At 40.0% G+C, this 20,347-nt stretch overlaps 3 protein-coding genes across 6 annotated transcripts in view; 2 read left to right on the forward strand and 1 right to left on the reverse strand.

Moving 5' to 3' along the window:
* Positions 1-666, reverse strand: part of slc29a1a (solute carrier family 29 member 1a) — a 32,235-nt gene extending 31,569 nt beyond the window's left edge. The window contains exon 1 of the mRNA XM_042065865.1: positions 438-666. The gene's annotated coding sequence lies outside the window, so the exon portion shown is untranslated. The remainder of the gene's footprint in view (positions 1-437) is intronic.
* Positions 667-6,660: 5,994 nt separating this feature from the next.
* Positions 6,661-10,359, forward strand: mtrf1l (mitochondrial translational release factor 1-like). Of its 3 annotated transcripts, XM_042066012.1 has the most exons (8): positions 6,661-6,894; positions 7,083-7,338; positions 7,445-7,524; positions 7,631-7,814; positions 8,810-8,973; positions 9,223-9,340; positions 9,530-9,666; positions 9,910-10,359. In XM_042066012.1, exons 1-8 carry the CDS (start codon positions 6,892-6,894, stop codon positions 10,111-10,113), a joined length of 1,146 nt encoding a protein of 381 aa, XP_041921946.1. In that variant the 5' UTR covers positions 6,661-6,891; the 3' UTR covers positions 10,114-10,359. The 3 variants fall into 3 exon arrangements, with proteins under 3 accessions (XP_041921946.1, XP_041921945.1, XP_041921947.1); XM_042066011.1 differs by having other exon boundaries at positions 6,661-7,338; XM_042066013.1 differs by lacking the exon at positions 7,083-7,338.
* Positions 10,360-10,441: 82 nt separating this feature from the next.
* On the forward strand, positions 10,442-14,950 carry fbxo5 (F-box protein 5). Of its 2 annotated transcripts, none has more exons than XM_042066014.1 (5): positions 10,442-10,788; positions 11,692-12,356; positions 12,482-12,572; positions 12,812-12,997; positions 14,317-14,950. In XM_042066014.1, the coding sequence occupies exons 1-5, from the start codon at positions 10,741-10,743 to the stop codon at positions 14,584-14,586; spliced, it is 1,260 nt and encodes a 419-aa protein (XP_041921948.1). In that variant the 5' UTR covers positions 10,442-10,740; the 3' UTR covers positions 14,587-14,950. The 2 variants fall into 2 exon arrangements, with proteins under 2 accessions (XP_041921948.1, XP_041921949.1); XM_042066015.1 differs by having other exon boundaries at positions 12,815-12,997.
* The last annotated feature ends 5,397 nt before the right edge of the window (positions 14,951-20,347 follow it).

A 20,347-nucleotide genomic window follows, 5' to 3' on the forward strand; every position in this document is an offset into this window, starting at 1 on the left:
GCCGAGGTGCACTCAGCACTCGCTCTGAAGTAGCCTAGGCTACTCACACTCCGACATCACCACTTGCTACCATGCGACAGGAGACACCTTGACATTTCAGCAGCGCAATGCGATAATTTGCAAGGTAGCAATTATTCATTTTGACCTTGAAATTGTTTGCATTTCATCGTCAGCCTTTGGGCACTGTGATTAGAAGTCTGCACCTGCACTGATTCGGTCGCCACAAAATTGACAGTTTATTGTGATCTACGGGCACAGTGAATAGCCTAACCGCATCTAATTGACGTTCACAGTCTGGTGAAGGTAGATAGGTAGGAGACGGGCTGTCATACGTCTACTGAATGTAGGCTACACACGATATTAGGTTTATAATATATTACGTATATTATTAGAACAGGATCCTTACACAAGTGGAAAAAAAATGAGAATCGACTCACGTAAAATAGTTGACTCGCTGCTTCACATGTTCCCACGCGTGTGCGAGTGTTGCTTACAAAGTTTATAGGTTTGTTTTCCCTGGGTTCGCTACAGCACTGCAGGCGACCCACTACAAAACTCGAGCTTCGCTGCACATCAAGGCCGTACAAGTCCGCATTACCAAGTTGCTAGTTCTAATTCCTACACGGATACAGATTTGTTCTGGTAGCATTGATTTTTCACTGACTGGCTGTAGACGATGTTAGGCGAGTGAAGCATGTTAGTTATGCACGTCACTGTGGAGTATTGTGTTGATTCTTAAAGAGACAATTGGCTTTTTAGACGAAATAGGCCTACCAGTCTATTTGGCTTCAGTGCAGTAAGTGTTGTGGCTTGTGGAAACAGTGCACTAGCTTCTAGTTCTCTGAATGAAACTTGCCATTTCACTGCACAAGTTATCAGCAGGGTAGGACCGATATGGCTATTATTGTGAGGTGTTTATTTTAAACTATAGGCCTAATCAAAAATAACTGCAGTTATAACAAAATACAGGCCCTATTGCAGTTATTCTGAAGTAGCCTACAATTAATGCAGTAGACCTAGCAGTTTCATGTCCAAAATACTGTATTCATGCACATAAAGTGCAGTGCAATGCAAATTTTCATTTCCAAAATACTGTATGAATTTATGCATGCCTTATGCTTGAAAAACTGCAGTTATTTTTTGTAAGGGAAGGCCTTAGTAAATTATGTTGGCCTTCCTGATGAGAAGTGTCATTGTCTGGTAGAGGCCTGCAATGGGGCCAATGAACAGATATTGTGATGTAAACTACACTATTTACATTTACATGTATTCACATTGAGCTGACACTTTTGTTCAACGACTTCCAAACAGTAGAGAACTATCAAGGTAGCCTACAGTGTGAATAGGAGACAATAGTGTGGCCTAATAATAAGTGCTACCTTGCATAAGAAATAGAATGACAGTTCTGAGTCAAGTTAAATCAGGGTGATAGACAGAAAAGAAAAGAAAGTCATGGTAAGTGCAAGTGTGTTTGGTTGTTAGTAGTGTTAGGAGAGGAGGTAATCTTGGAGGAGCTGGATCTTCAAGAGGTTTTTGAAGATAGATAGGGACACCCCTGCTCTGTTAGTAACTGTTAGCTTGTTCCACCATCGGGGAACCACAGATAAGAATAGTTTGGATTGCTGTGAGCGTCCAGGTGGCAGTGGCAGGCAGTGTTCTTCGGGTGCAGAACCGGAGATCACTTTTGTAGGCCAGCATTAGTAATGTGAATTTGATGCCAGCGGCTACAGGCTGCCAGTGGAGCTTGGTGATTTAAGGGGTCTCAAAACAACTCCATTCAAACCACATGTTCCTGTCAACATATAAATAGTAGGCTATGATGTTCAACGGAAGTAGGCTAACAGGTGTGAGCCCTAGTTCTGTGGGTTTTTTTTGTTGTTGTTGACCTATCACATGGACGGACACAAATAGACCAGGGTCATTCCACATCAATTGAACCAGGGCCCACGCACTTAGGTCTCAAAAAAATCTGAAAAAATTACCAGGTGTACCTATGTTACCCAGGAGACACACTGTAAAATTACTCTTACTGTAGGTAAGATCAATACTTTCCAAGATACGGCCAGTTTTACAGAGGGAGGGGGGTGTCGATTTTGGTCGGCCTCTTTTTTTTTGTCAAAGTTCACAAGCCCACAGCGCAAGAACTAAACCATGTAGGAGGCTCAAATTTTGCATGCTGGTACATAAATAAGAATAGTATGTAGCAAAATCGTCATGTTTGGTCTGGATAATCCTGCATGGTCAATATGTTTTGTGTAGAGTTACCACAGTGCCACCTGTGGTTGTATTGAGTAACCTGTGGTAGCTCTATACAAAACATATTGATATCAATGGGGCATTTTGCCCATGTTCAGGGTGGAAAATAAAAAAGAAAGATTTTCATAAGACAAGTCAAATTGGTGTTTTTAAAAAGAAGGGATCATGGAGAATAAACAAAAACATATTAAAAAAATATTTGTATATTCCCACAAGGTGTTTGGGCACTCTGAAAATGATAACCAAAATTATTTTTCAGACTTGTGAGGTCTGCTGTTCAGACCCTGAAGGGATTTATTTTCTGTTCATTGCTTTTTGTGAGAGTGTTTCTACTTATCTCAGTAAGGAAAATAAATCAAGAGCCTATGTTGAGTACAAATATGTCTTCTGAAGGCCTAAACATAGCCCAGCCAAAAACTCCAATACATTTTTTATCAACTTTGAGGGACAACTATGACCATGCAGGATCATCCAGACCAAGTGTGACGATTTTGCTACATACTATTCTTATTTATGTACCAGCAAGCAAAATTTGAGCCTCCTACATGGTTTAGTTATTGCGCTGTGGGCTTGTGAACTTTGACAAAAAAAAGAGGCCGACCAAAATCGACACCCCCCTCCCCCTGTAAAATAGGCTGTATCTTGGAAAGTATAGATTTTACATAAGAGTAATTTTACAGTGTGTCTCCTGGATAACATAGGTACACCTGGTAATTTTTTCAGATCTTTTTGAGACCTAAGTGCGTGGGCCCTGGTTCAATTGACGTGGAATGACCCACCACAAACCAAGAAAGTGACAAGTATCGGGGTCAGACTTTTGACTGTTGTTGTGCCTGTGACCTGGCTTCTGTCGCTGTGTGTGTCTGTCCTGACTATAGCTTTGGGGTCCTTTGAGGTCATCAGAATAATATTTTTTATCATTTTCACATTTTTGGAAACTGTCAGTAAGCTTTCAAAACATCAGATTCATAATATAATGGGACAATCACCAAGACTTCTGAATATCTTGACAACATACTTTGTATTGACTCAACAATAGCTTGCAACTAATCAAATCAAATCTGGCTTATATTTGTTGTGGTTGTAGTTAGTTGTAGATTCCATTTTTTTCTGACACAGAGTAGAACTACAGCTGATCACAATCCCTTCATATCATATCCAGAGCTTATTTTGAGCAGGATATCAAGAGAGGATTTGCTTACTGTATTTCTGTATCCTTAGGCCTAATCGGATGGACATGAGATGAGATGTACATGAGAACCTCTGTATTTTTCCAGCACTCCTTATGAATCCTTTATTGTGCAATCAACATAAAAAAGGCTAAGGTCGTCTGGTACATACTCTGCAGCTGGATCCTCTCTTACGTCCTTGTGGGTGTTCTCCCACAACAGTCTCCCATAAAATGGGTGTGGATCCACAATGAAAATAGGACAATAGTGCTTTGTTTCATTAATATCTGACTGTCAGTCATCCTTGTCAGGTCACACTTTACACATTCACCCTATGAGCTAAATATGTATTTGTATCAGAAAAATCAATACAAACTCAGGCCGCTGGCATTGGGGCATTTGGGTTTTCACTGAATAACTTAATGTTTTAGCAAACTAATGCACCCCCTAACCTGAGAAAAAAAGGTGTAGTAAGCTAATCTATAGTGACACAGCACAAGTTTCAGGCTGACCCATATCAGCCAAACTCATTCAGTTCCCTTGAATAATTAGTATGTAACTTTGCAGAAGATTAGCCCTCTTTTTTCTCCTGGGGCTAGCTGCTCAGGAATGTGAGGTCTTGACCTGATTACCCAATCTGCAGGACACACTTGCTCAGTCTGGAGATTTTTTTAGCCATTGCTGGACATTTCAGACAATGGCATTGGCCATTCATGTGTTCAGGGGACTAACATTTGATTGTGCTGTTTACGTCAAATGAAAAGCTTTATATGTACATGCTGTGCACATTGTTTGTGCTTTGCATGATTAATTACATTTCTTTTTCACATTTCCTCTGCTCTATAAGTAACTATCAAGAAAAGCCTCAAACTACAAAGAGATGGATATTGAAATATTGGATAGTGTTTCCAATAATGTAGCTTGTTTAGAAACAATATGAGTATCCTACTCAACCCACAGCCTATATGGATCAAGATGTCCAACTGAAATGATAAGTGAGCATGTCAAAGACAGGCCAGCATGCAATGCACACAACACAAATACAAACAAAGAAAACCATATAACATTTAAGATGGGAGACCGTTGGATAAAGTTGCAGACCAAGATATAAAGAAAATACATGGCTTCTGCTGTGTAGACTTGTGGTAGCCCATGAATTCTGAACAAGATTATCCCAAAGTATCCCCTTCCAGGTAAACTCCCCTAAAATGTCCCCAGAACAATCAAATGTTGGCTACTAGTTCCCCGTCAGTGCAACTCTCCACACAACCTATGGCTTGACTGCTACATCGTTCAGGTGTCTTAATGATTATGAGATGACTCCGCCTGAGAAAGTATGCAGTGTAACAATACAAGTTAGCAGAAGAGAGTATGAAACTGTAAGGAAATGTAGTTTTGGAAACAAGATGTCATTTGGGACATTGATCTATAGTGCCTCCTAAAGGACAACAGCTAGAAAATTGTGTGTGGGTCATTTTCTTTTTACTCTCTATTTGAGATTGCGAGTTATTAGTAAAACTGGGATAGGCTATATGAAATTTAGCTACGTAGCTACGTAGGACTACTGTTTGAATGTTGTGGGACTGTGTAACTGAGGCTTAGACATTTTGTATTACTGTAACTGAGGCTTAGACATTTTGTATTACTTCATGAGCAGTTCATTGACTTTCCCTAAGCAGTAGAACACCTTGAGAGCACCTGCCCCAGTTTAGAAGGTGGCTCATTCCATGTCAAATCTGACCAAAATAGTTGCAGCACTGTCTCAGATTGTTTTCATGTTTTCTTTGCCCTTAGATCTTGGAAGCCCTGTTTGGGCATTAATATCTTAAAGTATTATTTCTAGCTTGCGCTAAACTTTGTAGGATGGCAGGACCATTATAACTTTGTACTGCATGCCTATTGATTTTATATAAGGCCCTAGATTCTACCTTTGGAACAAAGTGCAAAAAAGAGTGATATTCAGGGTATAACTTATAATAGAACAATTGTGCCTGCTTGATTATCAATCTGTATTTTGTCTGCAAATACAATGTTTTATACAAGTTCTGAAATGAAATGAAAAAATGTTTTTCCATGGGTGTGTCGTTGGCTGATATACCAATGTTTTTTCTATGGAATTCTAAAATCTTTGTTTATAGAACTAGCAGCTGATTTTGATTTGTTCTTAATTTCTTATTTGTCAACCGTCACTATCTCTTTAGCAGACTGCAATGAACTCAGATATTCTGAGTTTGACCTCACTGTTTTATACTATTTGGAATACATATATTTTTCAATTTTCAAATATCAGAACTAAGCAGGCCCACAGCATGTTTTTCCTGCAGGTCAGTCTTTTCTAAAAGCCCAGGATAGTAAACAACATGTTTGGCTTGCTTGATCAGCTCTTGAGCACCACATATGCTACATCACTAAATCTGGCTTTCAAATGAGGTAATCAAACCACAGCAATGGACTCATAAACGTCTGCGTCCAAGAAAGTATCAGAGCTTTTCTGGATGTAAGCAGCTCTTAGACCAAGGCCAAGGTGCACAGTGCTAGGGTTACTACAGACAAGTATCCAAAATCTTTGTGCGCCACCTGCTGACAATGTATGGGTATAGCTGCACAATGAAGATGCAAGATTATTACATGATAGATAGATAGATAGATAGATAGATAGATACTTTATTGATCCCCAAAGGGAAATTCAGCCTGGGTTAATGTATGCATAGTAAGGTGGTCTATGAGAGTGAGTCATGGTGATGGTGCAAATAAGTAAGTCCAACAGCAGGTGCAAGAATAAAGTCTAGAGACCAGCATAAAATAAATATGGACATATAAGAGAATAATGTAGACAAAGTAATATAAAATTGTATAGGATTTTATAAAATAAAAACTATAGCAGTGCAAGAATAGTTTGAATTAATAGGGTTACAGCCATTGGTCAAATATTAAGTGTTTAGTATTAAGTAAGGGCACAATCCAGGCTGTGGGAGGGAGGCAGGCAGGCAGGGGTTGTGCATATATGTGCTAATATACCCTGTAAACAGTGTAGCAGTAACATCTCATTATATTTGTATAGTCACATAGGCCTTGGCCGTTGAGGTAGCCTACACAGAGATATTAGTATAATGTCAAGCGCTTTCCATGAAAGTATCCATTTCAGTGAAAGTAATACCCATATTTACATAAAACCCTTTTAAATGCATTATGATGATTTTCTTTCTGAACATATTCTCCTGTCATTACGGTAAATGTTTATCGCGCACGCGTTGTTTTTACAACATGTCTGCGCCCTTGAGAACACATGAAAATAGTAGACTGAGCCAAATACTGCAGTTAATTTAGCTGCTACAGAATGCATCATTGACAGTACATAAATATTTTCATGGCTCATTTCACTCTCAGGTTCCAGTCAACAGCTGTGGCCTTTATTCTTGGTTTTGAGGAATACCCATGAACAGGAGTAGGTCGATTATGCTACTTTATGGTAAGTGTGGGTTCGATCGGATTACGAGATGCTTTCTGAGTCGGGTCTCTGACACCTGTCATGCTCCCTGCCTACAAAGACTGTACCACAAACATTTATGTGCAAGGCAGCAAACGAACAGAAATGCACCTCACACTCTCTCGATGTTTGGGCACATGATAACGCTTCGTGGTTTTCATGTAACTCAGTCAGTGTTCCTGTCGAAGATTTTATCAGTGGAGGAAATCTTTTCCAAGCCATCGTTGCAGGAATACTTGAAGAAAATGGAAGATGAGTACGAGGCTAGTTTGAAAATCATAAACACGATGGAAGATCAAAGTCATGGCGAGGAGGAACTAAGTCAGAAGAGGATCCGAGTCTCGGTTTTAACGCCGTTGGTCCAACAAATCAGAGACCTCAAATTAAAACAGAAAGAGTTTGAAGAAACCGAGGCTTTACTTAAGGGTGAACATTTTGATCTGATTGATTATGTCTTAAACTGAAATCCTTGTCCAAGATTTCCTGTGCACTTAACATGTTTTGAAATGTGATTACATGCTTGCCATTTCAGACAATGACCCAGAATTACGTGAATTGGCAGAAATGGAAAGAGATTCTTGCCAGACTGCTATTCAAGACCTGAGACAAACGGTGGGCCTATATGCTCCAGCATTGTTTTAATAACAGTAGTCACATTGGTTCCATTATCAAAACAACTTGACACTTTTGCCAGAAGTAATTCCCCCTTTACTTTCAGATCCTGTCTCTCATCATTCCTGCCGAGGAATCAGACATGAGTGATCTAGTCCTTGAAGTCACGGCTGGGGTTGGAGGACAGGAGGCAATGCTCTTTACATCAGAAATGTTTGACATGTACCAGAGCTTTGCTGCCTTCCAAGGATGGGGATTTGATGTACTGGAGTACACATCCAGCGAAATAGGTCAGCAGGAACTGACATATCATTTTGTGTGAATATTAAGAATTGAAAGGGAGGATGTTCACATAAGGACACAGAGTTGTTAATATGCTTTATTAAGATGGAAGTAATTTCATCATCTAAAAATACACTATCTTAGCCTGGCACAGCAGCATGGAGAAACCCAGGCTAACACTATACCAGAATAATCTGAGAAAATATTAGATACAGTAATGTCAAGGAATTTACCTCAACATATAGACACAAGAACCACAACACGTAGTATTGGTTTGCTCACAGACTCTTGGCGCCACGAGGAGAGAGTGCTAGTGAAAGGTATGAAACCCCTCACCATCAGTCTCCGAACCTGCAGCCCAAAAGCAGTGTCTTTTATTGTACAGAGATACACAAAGAAACAGGATGCCAGACATCTGTCTCCTTCAGCGTGACTTTCCTCAAAACCTACGCACAGACACACTCAGATGTGGGGGGCCTTTTCCTGTGTGTCCCAACTCGAACTCTGTGTCCTTGAAACTCAGCATAATATTTTTGATCACAGAGATTAATTATATATCTGTTTACACAGGTGTTTTATACAATGATAATAATAATTCCTTTACAATTATACTGCAAATGACTTATTTGTGAGGTCTCTTGCTGTTGTATGTATTTTTTATTTTTTGACTGTTGTTACCTTCAGAAATCAGGACTGAAGTCGACAGATGGTGTAAATCTTGTGTGTGCCTATGTCTGATCTCTTTATTGTATATGGCTTACCTGCATAGTCTTTATGTTTCCTGTTTTGTATAGCCGAGTTATAACTCCAGTCTGTCCTTGGTGATGGGGTAGTGTCTGTTTGTGTGCACATGTATCTAGTATACTCTGTCTGGGGGAATTACATTAATCCAACATACCTAAAACATACAATACAGTTGGTCATCAAGAGAATGACTAAGGAACTACACATAATGGTGTACCTTTATCAATACCTGTGTCCATATATATTTTTTTCCAAATAGGTGGATTGAGACATGGGAGTGCCAGTATTAGTGGGCCCTTGAGCTATAAGAAGATGAAGTTTGAAGCTGGAGTCCACCGCGTGCAAAGGGTCCCCAAAACTGAGAAACAGGGCCGCATGCACACCAGTACAATGACCGTTGCAATTCTCCCTCAGCCTACAGAGGTTAGGGAATCATTCATCACCATATTGATCCGACCTCTATAGTTTCATTCCTCTACCATAAGGAACCATGTTGAATACAGAGTATCAAAGCAAAGAATGTCTACTAAAACACACAGTTTCATTTGATATCAGCAAAAGCCTACTGGTTGAATTTTTGGAAAATTTGCTGTATGTTCAACTCAGGATACTCCTGTTGTTAGGCCTATGCTACCATATTTAGCTGACTATAAATGTTATTCCGATTTTCAGATCACATTTACCATTCAGGCAAAAGATCTCAGAATTGAAACAAAGAGAGCAAGTGGTGCAGGTGGACAGCATGTCAACACAACAGACAGTGCTGTACGAATCGTCCATATCCCCACAGGTGAGGAGAGGGATAACATGGTTCAAATTTACAACAGATCTGCTACTGTGAAGTTTTGCTATGTGTAGTCTACTCGGCATAACCATAAACTGACAGTCAAATTTGACAACAACACAACAGCAACAGGAGACTAGTCTTTCTTTGTAGTTTTTAGTAGGCTAATCAATTAGGGGCTCTTTGGATTTCTAGGAGTGGTATCTGAGTGTCAGCAGGAACGGTCCCAGATAAAGAATAAAGAAACTGCCATGAAGGTGCTCCGAGCCAAGCTTTACAGCATGAAACTGGAGGAAGAGACAAGTAAAAGATACCAGACACGTAAACTACAGGTAGGCCAGTAAAGTTTAAGAGTCAGCCCTTTAACTTCTATAATCATAGGCCTATCTATTATCTGTATGTGTATGCAGATCAAGTAGGCCTAGTGCTATTTAAATTATATTCTTTAGTGTTATGCTTTTATTACTATTTTAGTGCTTGATATGCTTTCGTTTGTGTGTATCTTGCGTTACATCTTATAGGAATAAGTATTTTATAAATATTTAAAAACTTTATTCAAATTAATTTTGTTTTAGATTGGAAGCAAAGGGAGATCAGAAAAGATCAGAACCTACAATTTTTCACAAGATCGCGTCACGGATCATCGTATTGGGAAAACGATGCATGATGTCCGAGGATTTATCTTGGGAGAGGATTTATTAGAAGAAATGAGCGTGTCTCTACAACAGTTCTCTCAACAAGAAATCCTTCTGGACCTTTTGGGGGACAGTGAGAGCTAACCTGACTCATCACCTGACGTTTTCTATTCTTTTCTCCGTGGACTCGTTTAGTGGTCGTCCCGCCAAATGTTTTTGACTGCTTTGATTTCCGGTAATGCACGGATTTAAAACTATTCGTTTTAAAACACAGGCATCGAGGCACCGTGCCTATCTATGTCTATGACATAATGCATGTTAATGTGTTGTGTCTTTATGCAAGAAGCTGTTGAAATGCAACTGATAAATAAAAAATAATTTTTCAATCGACTGTTGCCACAAGAGAACACAAGAGAAAATGCATTAGGGTGTTTAGCTGTACCCACTTAATACCGCCAAACTTTTAAACCGTTTAAATCAATGTGCGTTGCATTTCTTGTTTATTTACCTCCCTTTCTGCTACTGCTGGACGTACAGGCGCGTAGCGTTACGTTATAACGTGGTGACATCAGAATATATCCTGTAGTTCATTGGTTACTCCCTGTTTTCAGTCAGTTAAAGGTAAAAGTCCCGGCTGCTTCTCATTGGTTAGTGTATTTTGTACGCGTATTTCAAACCCATTCTTAACTGGCGCTTTTTCACCATCCTCATTCACTGGGTCTGTGTTTGCCGCTAAATTCTTTATGTGGACACTATACAACAAAATATCAGATGAACATCATTCGCGGCAAAAGAAAGAGATCGTCCTCGTGTGAAAAGGTAAGACTTATGGAGAATTGTGTGCTGGTTCTACTTAGTTCCCTTGCTAAATTAAGTCATAGCAAGCGAGGATATCTTGCAGAGGTTGTTCTTGAATTGGGAAATCCCTCCAGGAGTTTGGCTGGCTTGTTGTCTTGATAACTTTAGCATTAACGATACATTTGCTGTTTAATGTTAAGGGTGTCTGTCGTAGCCATAATAAGCCTTAGCTATTTTTATTGGCATACCATGCCATGGCATGAAAGTTATGACACGAGTTGACGTTAGCAATCTTAGCTGGTAAGTTAAGATATAGAATGCTAACTAGGTGGCTCAACGAGTCATGTCAATGTAGTTACACTAGCAACATGTTGCATATATGGCTGTTGCTAGTTAGCTAAACTCCCCGTTTTTCATGGCGCGCAATCCATAATTTAAGTGTAACGCTATAGTTGCAGCTGGTATTGACATTGTTTGCATCTTTTGGACTAACATTAGCACAGCAATATTATCTACGTGGAAACTAAATCAATGTTATAAAAGTTAAATTTGATGACCAAAGCTTACACCTAGTGCTAGTCATGGTCACCTAGTCACAAAATAGTGTAGCCCACTTGAAATGGGTCGCTTGCCAAATCTCATATTTAGCTCAATTTACACAATATAAAGGCGATATCTTAACGTGGTTGGGCACTGTTACTTTGGTAGTTCAACTAATTTGGCCTTAAATATTTTGGTCTTTTTTTATTACCCTTTATTTCTGTGTAAGTTAGAAACTGTTCTCAACGATAGCCATATCTGATTCGTTAGTAGTTTTTGCCTACTAACAAGTATATCTTTTAATACATTGTCACTTAAAGAGGTAAAACCGCTGTGATTTTGTTTAACGTTATTTTGATGTCCAATTTCACTTTTTCCCTCCAGAATACGGAAATGAAGTGCCCCCTGTCTGCGGAATCCCTCGTTTCATATTGCACGGAACATCGTGTCATCAACGCGGACGAACCAGACCACAATTCCTCTCCCCGGAAAAAATGTGTACTGGTATCTGTGAAGTCTTTGCCTTCTCCAGGTGTGTCGAAAGTAACTTTTCACTCTGACTCTGCTGTTAAAGGCAAAGAAAACAAAGAATGCCTCACACCAGAACCTCTTGCAAGGACATTACAGGATGAGACTGTGAGAGGTAATGTACAGTCTGAGGACAGTGGCTATCTGTCTCTTCAGAACAGCCACCACGAGCACAGCGATGTGGACTTTGGAGAGCCCTTCAGCGAGGGACTGGAGGAGAGTGGCTCTTCTCACTTTATTGAAGAAAGCACACCAGACACAATTGGGCAGTCAGCTTCCACTCTTCCCATACTGAGGTTTCAACAACAAGTTTGTCGCAAATTGTCAGAAACCTTTAAAAAGACCCAGAACTATGACTGGTCTGTCATAAGCACACTGGCAAACAACAGCGGCCTACAGAATGTCATTGGTGGGAAAATGGGTCTGGAATGCCTGGACATTCTCAGCACTCTGATGGAAAGAGACATGAGGCACATTCTCAGCAGGATACTGAGGCATGTTGAGGACTCAGACTTAATTAGGTATGTGTTGTCAATTCACAGAATCAACACTGTCCTGTCGATTCAGAGCAACAGCATTTGGTTTGTGTTTGTTTAGTGTTACGAAAAAATGCATTTCTAAATTAAGTGTTTCTTTGTTCCTTCAGTTGTAAAAAAGTGAGCAACACTTGGAGAGATATCATCCGTCAAGAACGCTCAGCATTTGAGCGCTGCAGAGCAGCTGAACAGAGAATACAGGTAAGGAGTACTAAGGAAGTCTTTGTTGCTTAGGAGATATCCAATGGCAGTTATATGGTAATGTCCAGATGTAAGCAATGTTAATGACATGCAAGGAAAGGTGTGGAGAGGCCTGCTGGGCAGGTTTCTGTGTTCAGTGTGTTAAAACCCATTCAGTAGCCTGGTGTGCTAGAGTGAACACCCCTCCGTGCTATCTGTTGTTGATCTGAAGTTCTTAAATAGTCTCTCTAATTTATCAGCAGGAAAACAGACCAACTGGTTCCTTTTCGCGAGACTTCGCCCCATCAAGGGTGGTGTTGTCGTCCATTCAACGCATAACGTCCACCCCAGTGAGCACCCCCGATAGGAAGGTGGTCATGAACAAAGGCACGCCACAGGGTCAAGCTACCTGCAGGAAGACAAGCCAGTTCCACAAATTCCAAGAGGTAAGGTCTTACCTAGTATTATCTTTCTGATATGGTTCTTCAAACACACAAAGAGTTGTCTTCTCCTAAAGTAACATTATACACCACTTTGCCACTTTTGAAGGTATGCTTTTATCAGGCAACCTTTTTTTGCATAATTTTCAAATTAATTTTGATTGGGTATGGTCGTTCTCACTAGCCATCCTGAGGTGCGTTCAAATTTGCCAAACAGTGGCGAACGTTCATGGTGAACATGTTTTCTTTGAACAGTTACATTTGAACGATTTGGTGTAAATATTCCATTGTAACAGTAACACTTCCAGCTCCATTGAATGTTCGCGGAGAACTACCTCCTCAGACTGTTGCAAATGTTGGCAAAAAACTCAAGGCAAACAGAAATTGCAAACATTTACCAATTTACCTCAGGATGTGCATTATGTAGTTATATATTCCTGGCTGGAACACGCTGCAAAAAAAATTAAGGGAAATCTTTTGCAATGTGACATTGTTGACTATCACTAAAGGATAGTGCATTGAATGTTAGTAAGCATCTAGCAGAGCTAACAAGGCTCTGGGTAGTGTTTGCCAGGTTTGTATACCGTTTATAGTTGGCTAACTAGTACATTGTTTCGTAATGTTGCTTTAACCGTGCTTTCTATTTGTCTCGTAAATCCGCTGCCCGAGTTGGAAAGTGTAAATTACCCAGCTTTCTTGCGGCATTTTGGGCAGGCACGCCCACTTTACCTCGGAGTACTTGAGGGTACCCCGAGGTGGACGTACGACCTTACAACAAACATGGCTGCGCCCATAGTTGAGATGAGATGACATGTATTTTTTTTGCATATGTACTGTGTTGGTCATGTTAATGTTGATGTAATGCTCTTACACACTAGATTACATTGCTGCTTGAATCCGGTCGCCAATTCATGCATTGCACAGTTTTGCTGTGCCTGCAATACAATGTAACAATTTGTTTTCCAGCCGTTTAGCTAGAGGCTACATGTAGCACAAAACAATAACAATGACTAGCCTCCTGCTAATGCCCCTCGTGGCTCGAGAGAAACGCGTTCCTGTCGCCACTAATTCGTACATGTTGTACGAGTGGGTGTACGATGATTTACAAGACAAATAGAAAGCACCATAACTTGTCACCTATTGTATTTTGTAGTTTAAGATTGACTGACACTTTTGTCCAAAGTGACTTACAAAAAGCATATTTGGGCAAAAAACAAACAGAAAGAAATTAAGCAAAATTATAACAAAAGGCATATAACAGTATTGCTTATCAGATTACCGTGAAGCTGCTGACTGTTGATTGGACTTGTTTGTCTTCACCATAGGCTGCCAGGACTCTAAAGAATGACGAAGGGTTGAAGTCCTGTAGGCAGTGCAGCTCACCCGCGCGCTACGACGCCGCCATGAAGCGTGCCGTGTGCATGCGTGCCAGCTGCGCGTACGACTTCTGCACCCTCTGCCTGGGCGCCTTCCATGGCTCCTCGGCCTGCCGCACAGGTGTGCTGGGTAGCTCCTGCTCCCCCGGGTCTCGGGGCTCTGTGGCCACACACCTGCCCTGTAGCAAGCAGAGCAAGCGGAACATTCGCCGACTCTGAACAGCCAAGGACACGCATACACACAACTGCACAAAAGGGAAGGCGACGAGTCTGAGCAAGCTGCTTCATATTAACTCAGGTTTTATTTTTCTTAACCACAACCCATAAAGTCTTTTAAAGATTGTTTTAAAAAAAAATCTTTATATTCACCATTTTCATGTCTGTCCTTGTTGATAATCTAAGGTTAGACTGAACAATGATGTCAATGATATTGTATATAAAAGGACTATTTGTAAATACAAGAGAATTGATGTGAAAGTTTTATATTATAAGTGTTTTTTATATGTATTGTCTGGTCATATGGAAAATATATGGTCCAAAATGTAAATATTTGTTTGTTTCAAATAAAATATTTGTCATTTTACTGTTCTAGCCTCCTTTGCAATTCCAAAGTTATTGCCTAGATGGTGCCATACTGCCAAGATCTGGGGGGAAAGCCAGATTCCGTGTTTGTCAATTTATAGGCAATTTTGTTTTATCTTGGATTTTCTGAAATGGTTTTGATCTACCCACATCAAACAATTATAACAACTAGCGGATAGTCTATTGCTTGATTTCGCAAACAGTTCCCTAATCTTTTTGTCAGGAGTTATTCTAGTGCATTTTTTTGGGGTGTATTTGGCTCAATAAAATTTGTTGGGGGGGGGCGGCGGCGGTTGTTAAACTATATTAACTTAAAATAAGTTGCAAGGTACAAGGGCTAGTAATTGGCCATTGTTTAAAAGGTACTGTTTAATACACTGCTTTAAATTTCTTAATTTGTGACTTTTCATTAAAGTATGTATGCACTATTAAACCAAGACCTTTAGGCCTGGCGACCTGAAGGGCAAACTGATCGAATTAAACTTGACTGTTTATAATATCTAGGTCTTGTCATCTTTGCAAGTGCTGATTGATCTTGAATTTGAGACTTGAATTTAATTGTTTAATGGTATATCTGATCGGTAAAATGGACTAGGAGCATGTTTTAATGTAACATCAAAGGGCCTGCACCCACAGAGAACAATTATCATGCTACGTGGTGAGATTTGAATTAGTATCTGCGGGAGTAGAAGAGGTGTTTGTAGACAGCAGTAATTGTCTCCCTTGTGAGATTTGTGCCGAAAGAGGCAAATAATAATGCATTTATCATAATGTTTTATCATGACCTGAAAACTTTGGTAACCCCAGCACTCTCATAGTCATCAAAACTATCGGGGGATATGGGGAGTTTCAAATCCTGAAACCTATCAGTGATTAGATATGGAGATCTGTATCACTGTTTTGTTTGCCCCTGTTATTTCAGCAAAATGAGGATAGCTGGCTTTGGATGTTAAGTTGTGATTGATGTGCCCTGAAACAACATTTAACATTAGATATTTGTTTAGATGCAACATAGCCCCAGGCCAATTTTACACGTGTTAGAGCAATTTCTACTCCTGATTAAAATGTAATGAAACACAAAATGGATGATTTTGATTTGCAAGGACATTTCACTCAAGGAATACAATACAGCCTCCCTGCTGCACTTTAATTGATTTAGCAATGCTTCTCTCCTTGACGTGAAATACCAAAATAGTTTTCTTCCTGATGAAAATCGTGTTCTGTCCTGATGCAGCTGTGTACATGGCTCGACAACGGTCAGTGAAAATACCTCCTGCATACAATGGGTTGAACTGATATGATTCTAACACTTTTCTCTTGTTATGAGTAAAACACATGTCATTTCATCTTATGGCATCAATTTGCCTTGAAATGTACTTATTTCATTCTCATGTAGCCAGTAATGCATACAGCCTATATAACATGATTTTGAACAAATCATCCCTTTTCAGCTACACTGAGGGACCTAAATATCAGCAGATAAGCAGCTTTTAAAAACTCATAGAGTATGAATGAGACAATAAGTAGCCAGCCTGTTCACTCAAATAGGTAATTCATCTCTGTGGACTTAGTTAAGGTCAGCTTGGTTGATATAAGAGCAGGAATATTTTAGCTAAAGTCGCCACTGTTGGTGGACAGTTCTCTTAAAAAAGGAATGATGGGAAACTCTAAGGACCATGAGCGTTGCATGCTGGGGGGTTAGGGGTGTTATACACTTTTGCTGAAACATAATTCTATCCCCCCCACACACACACACACTTTTTGTCATGAGAATGTAGAAATGAGTTATTTATAATGTGGCCGGGATTATTTTACTTCCCTAACCCAGAACCGCCCCTGCTTTGATTAAGCTTGATACGCCTCTGCTAAGGACCAGGTAAGAGAAGAGGGGAGGGATGGGATGACAACAGGAGTCCGCACGTGAGATGCTCCATCATTAGGCCACTCACACAACTCCAATTAATCTCCCAGTTGCCCTTTGCTGGACCACACAGCTCTGAGGCTGCATTTGTATTACTGTTCATGTGATTTATTGATTCCGACTACAGCAGACCCAAATTAAACCTGTGGATTGGAAAACAAAGGGGCCACCAGGCAGCAGGGCATGTTATGAGAGAAAGAAACAGATGTTTACAGATGTCAGCCAACTGATGATGAATGCGGATTCTCAGCACTCTGTGAGTCATGCCATTTAGAATGCAGAAAATGAGATGTCTGGCACGGGTAAGGTTCTATTATTGAACTTAAACGGACAAAATTGTGTCAATTTAATTTTTTGTTTGTCAACACAACATTTCTATGTACACACATACATACCCCTATATACATTACAGCTACTGATCATATCAGCAGCATATTTTCTTCCATCACCACCAGCATAATTACTTTTTTTCTTTCTTTGGCACTCATATCCATGGATGTAGTGGAGGCTAAACGCAAATAAATGCAGTTTATCCACCTCCTATTGCAGTTTATCCACTTCTCAAAAGATTTTATTTACCAATTGCAACTTTTAACATTCAGAAATCACACTGTATTATCCACATTCATAATACACTCATCAACACTCTAGGAACCATTTAATACCACTGGTATCGTTACATGTTCTGACTGCCTTTTTAAAAAATCCTATATACCGCATGGCCCAGTCCACCTATTGTGATCACAGAATTCATAGTTCACCCACTTCTTATTTTACCACTACACCCCTGCTCACACACACACACACCTCTTATTTTACCTCTACACCTCTGCTCACACACATACACACACCAGGGTTGTGCAAAATTCCAGAATTGAATTGCTCTTAAATTTCAATTCAATTCTTGAATTTCATTTGCATTTCAATTGAGGTAGCAAACAGGAAGCAGAATTGCAATTCAAATTTTGCACAACCCTGACACACACACACACACACCTCTTATTTTACGCCTACACCCCTGTTCACATCCCTCTTTCCACACCATCTCTCAGTATTTCATCCAAACAAATACACAGACAGACAGACAGACACAGACACCTGTATGCACACTCACCTACAGACAAACAGACACACTCTCTGTCTCTCAAACACACACACACCTCTTATTTTACGCCTACACCCCTGTTCACATTCCTCTTTCCACACCATCTCTCAGTAGTTTCATCCAAACAAATACACAGACAGACAGACAGACAGACACCTGTATGCACACTCACACACACACACACACACATGCAGACACTCACACAAACACTCACACACACATGGTACCCAGGCCTGAGGGGCCGGATGACTAGTACTGGGTGCACATGTGATGCACATGATGAGCGACTGGCACCTGTCACCAAGACATAAGTCACAGAGCTAAAGGTCGGCCTCGCTGCCTGCTGTCAGGCCACCAGTCTTCATATGCCAGCCCTGTTGTGCCGTCGGGCATGGGGGCAAGAGGGGTGGAGAGAGGGGGTGCAGACGGCTGTGCCATCTAGCCCATACAAACGATGCTATGACAGCGTGGGAGGAAACAGGCGTACTATTCAGAAAGGTGCTTTACCCGTGAGTTTTCTTCAGAGAAGTTTGCCACAGGGTGATCTTGCCTGTTTACAAGCAGAAATGCATTCTCGAGGTTTTTCTGATCTTGTGCTTATAGATTTCCACATTATGGATGCCTGGTTACTACTGCTGCCTGCTGGGATCGATTGGTGACATAAAGCACTACATGTCTTGCATCATTAACCAATTTTATTTGATGTAATACTTAATGGAATCATAAACCTGAACCTTGATCAGAAATATTGTAATAATCACATGACTCACAAACACACACGCACACACACACACACACACACACACACACACACACACACACACACACACACACACACACACACACACACACACACACACACACACACACACACACACAACCAAGCAAAGAAAAATCGACAAAGAAGAAAAAAATGTCTGTCCATTTCTGCGGGAAATCACTTTAAGTGGGAGCACTGCAATTACCCCAGAGTGATGGAGAATGGCCTGGCCAGAGTGGACCAGAGGCTGGTCTATTTTTACGTGCAGCAGGCCGACTGACCATTAGATCCCAAATAATGAGGGCTAATGAGAGTAGCTACCCTACCCACAAGGCTCGGAAAATCACATGCCATGTGATTTGCAACAGGGAACGGACACACTTAAACACACTTGCACATAAACACACACACACACACACACACACACACACACAGAGTGAGGTGGATGGCGAGGTGATACATTCTTTTGTTGAATTATGTTGATGGACATTGGGTATAGGAAAGGAATAACTGAGCACTAATTCACTAATTGAAAACATACCACATCTAATTTCTAACAGCTAACATGAAAAAGTTATTCTAATTTAACTCAACAGGGGATATACACATTACACTTTGTCTGACTTATGTCCAAAAAGTGTTTAGCCACTCTTTCTAAAGAAATATCTTGTAAGCTCTGTAAAGGCTTGGAAAAAGCATCTTCTAAATGAATAAATGCATATGCAAATTAATATAAAATGTAAATGTCATGAACTATACATACACATTAATATTTTAGTACACGAGGTGATGAAAGATAAAACTGATAAACTTTCACCCAAACATTTACTTCATTCTTTTGCTAATCTGACCCTTGGCTATCCATCTCTGTTGTCATAATTCACATTTGCTCTGCTAGAAAAAAAAACAACTTTTAAAATTGTTTTTGCATTTACTCATCTCTAGATTTGTCACGTCTTTATTCTTCTCCTTTTTTAAACAGTTTTCCTTGCCCTCTAGTAACAGGGTGATGGGTACGTAATGTGACAAACCGTTATTCATTTTGTGTCCTTTCACATCATATTGTGTGTTATTCTATACCGATGCACATCTCTCCCAATGACACAATACATAAGGGGTAATTGCAAGTACCAGGAGCTGAATCACAGCCAGAGTAGGCCTAGCAGAGATGGAGTTCAAACACCATGCCATCATCATCTGACAATGCTGAAGAAGTCATCACAGATAGCAGGTTAATGCCATCAACACAAGGTTAATTATGGGAAACCTTGGACTATGATCATGCATCATCCACACTTTATTGTGCATGTGTGTATATCTTCAATGTGTGTTGCATGTGACTTTTTGTATGATCTGAAATAATTATTCAGAGTTTGAGGAAGCCTTTGTTTTACTTTTTTATTATGTTTTTCCACATAATAAAACATAAATAAAAAACATTTGTTGCAACATGTAACATTAATAAATGTGTATTATTTCCTGACTGGCAGCTTGTATACTTGGGTGTTCTGTATTCCAAGATTACATTTGTGTACTGTAGATTAATCTAAAAGATGTGGATCTAAATATTCAAATGACATGTACTCATTATTAATAATAAAAAAAACCCACT

The sequence above is a fragment of the Alosa sapidissima genome, chromosome 16 (genome assembly GCF_018492685.1).
Source record: "Alosa sapidissima isolate fAloSap1 chromosome 16, fAloSap1.pri, whole genome shotgun sequence".
Taxonomy (NCBI): Eukaryota; Metazoa; Chordata; class Actinopteri; order Clupeiformes; family Clupeidae; genus Alosa; species Alosa sapidissima.

What these genes read in the sequence shown, in the direction of transcription:
- mtrf1l (XM_042066011.1), top strand. Translation starts at nt 6,861, where the DNA reads ATGAACAGGAGTAGGTCGATTATGCTACTTTATGGTAAGTGTGGGTTC. An exon ending in TTCAAGACCTGAGACAAACG is followed by an intron (nt 7,525 to 7,630) that starts GTGGGCCTATAT and finishes CTTTACTTTCAG; the next exon opens with ATCCTGTCTCTCATCATTCC. An exon ending in AATCGTCCATATCCCCACAG is followed by an intron (nt 9,341 to 9,529) that starts GTGAGGAGAGGG and finishes TTGGATTTCTAG; the next exon opens with GAGTGGTATCTGAGTGTCAG.
- fbxo5 (XM_042066014.1), top strand. Translation starts at nt 10,741, where the DNA reads ATGAACATCATTCGCGGCAAAAGAAAGAGATCGTCCTCGTGTGAAAAG. An exon ending in GAGGACTCAGACTTAATTAG is followed by an intron (nt 12,357 to 12,481) that starts GTATGTGTTGTC and finishes TTGTTCCTTCAG; the next exon opens with TTGTAAAAAAGTGAGCAACA. An exon ending in AGTTCCACAAATTCCAAGAG is followed by an intron (nt 12,998 to 14,316) that starts GTAAGGTCTTAC and finishes TCTTCACCATAG; the next exon opens with GCTGCCAGGACTCTAAAGAA.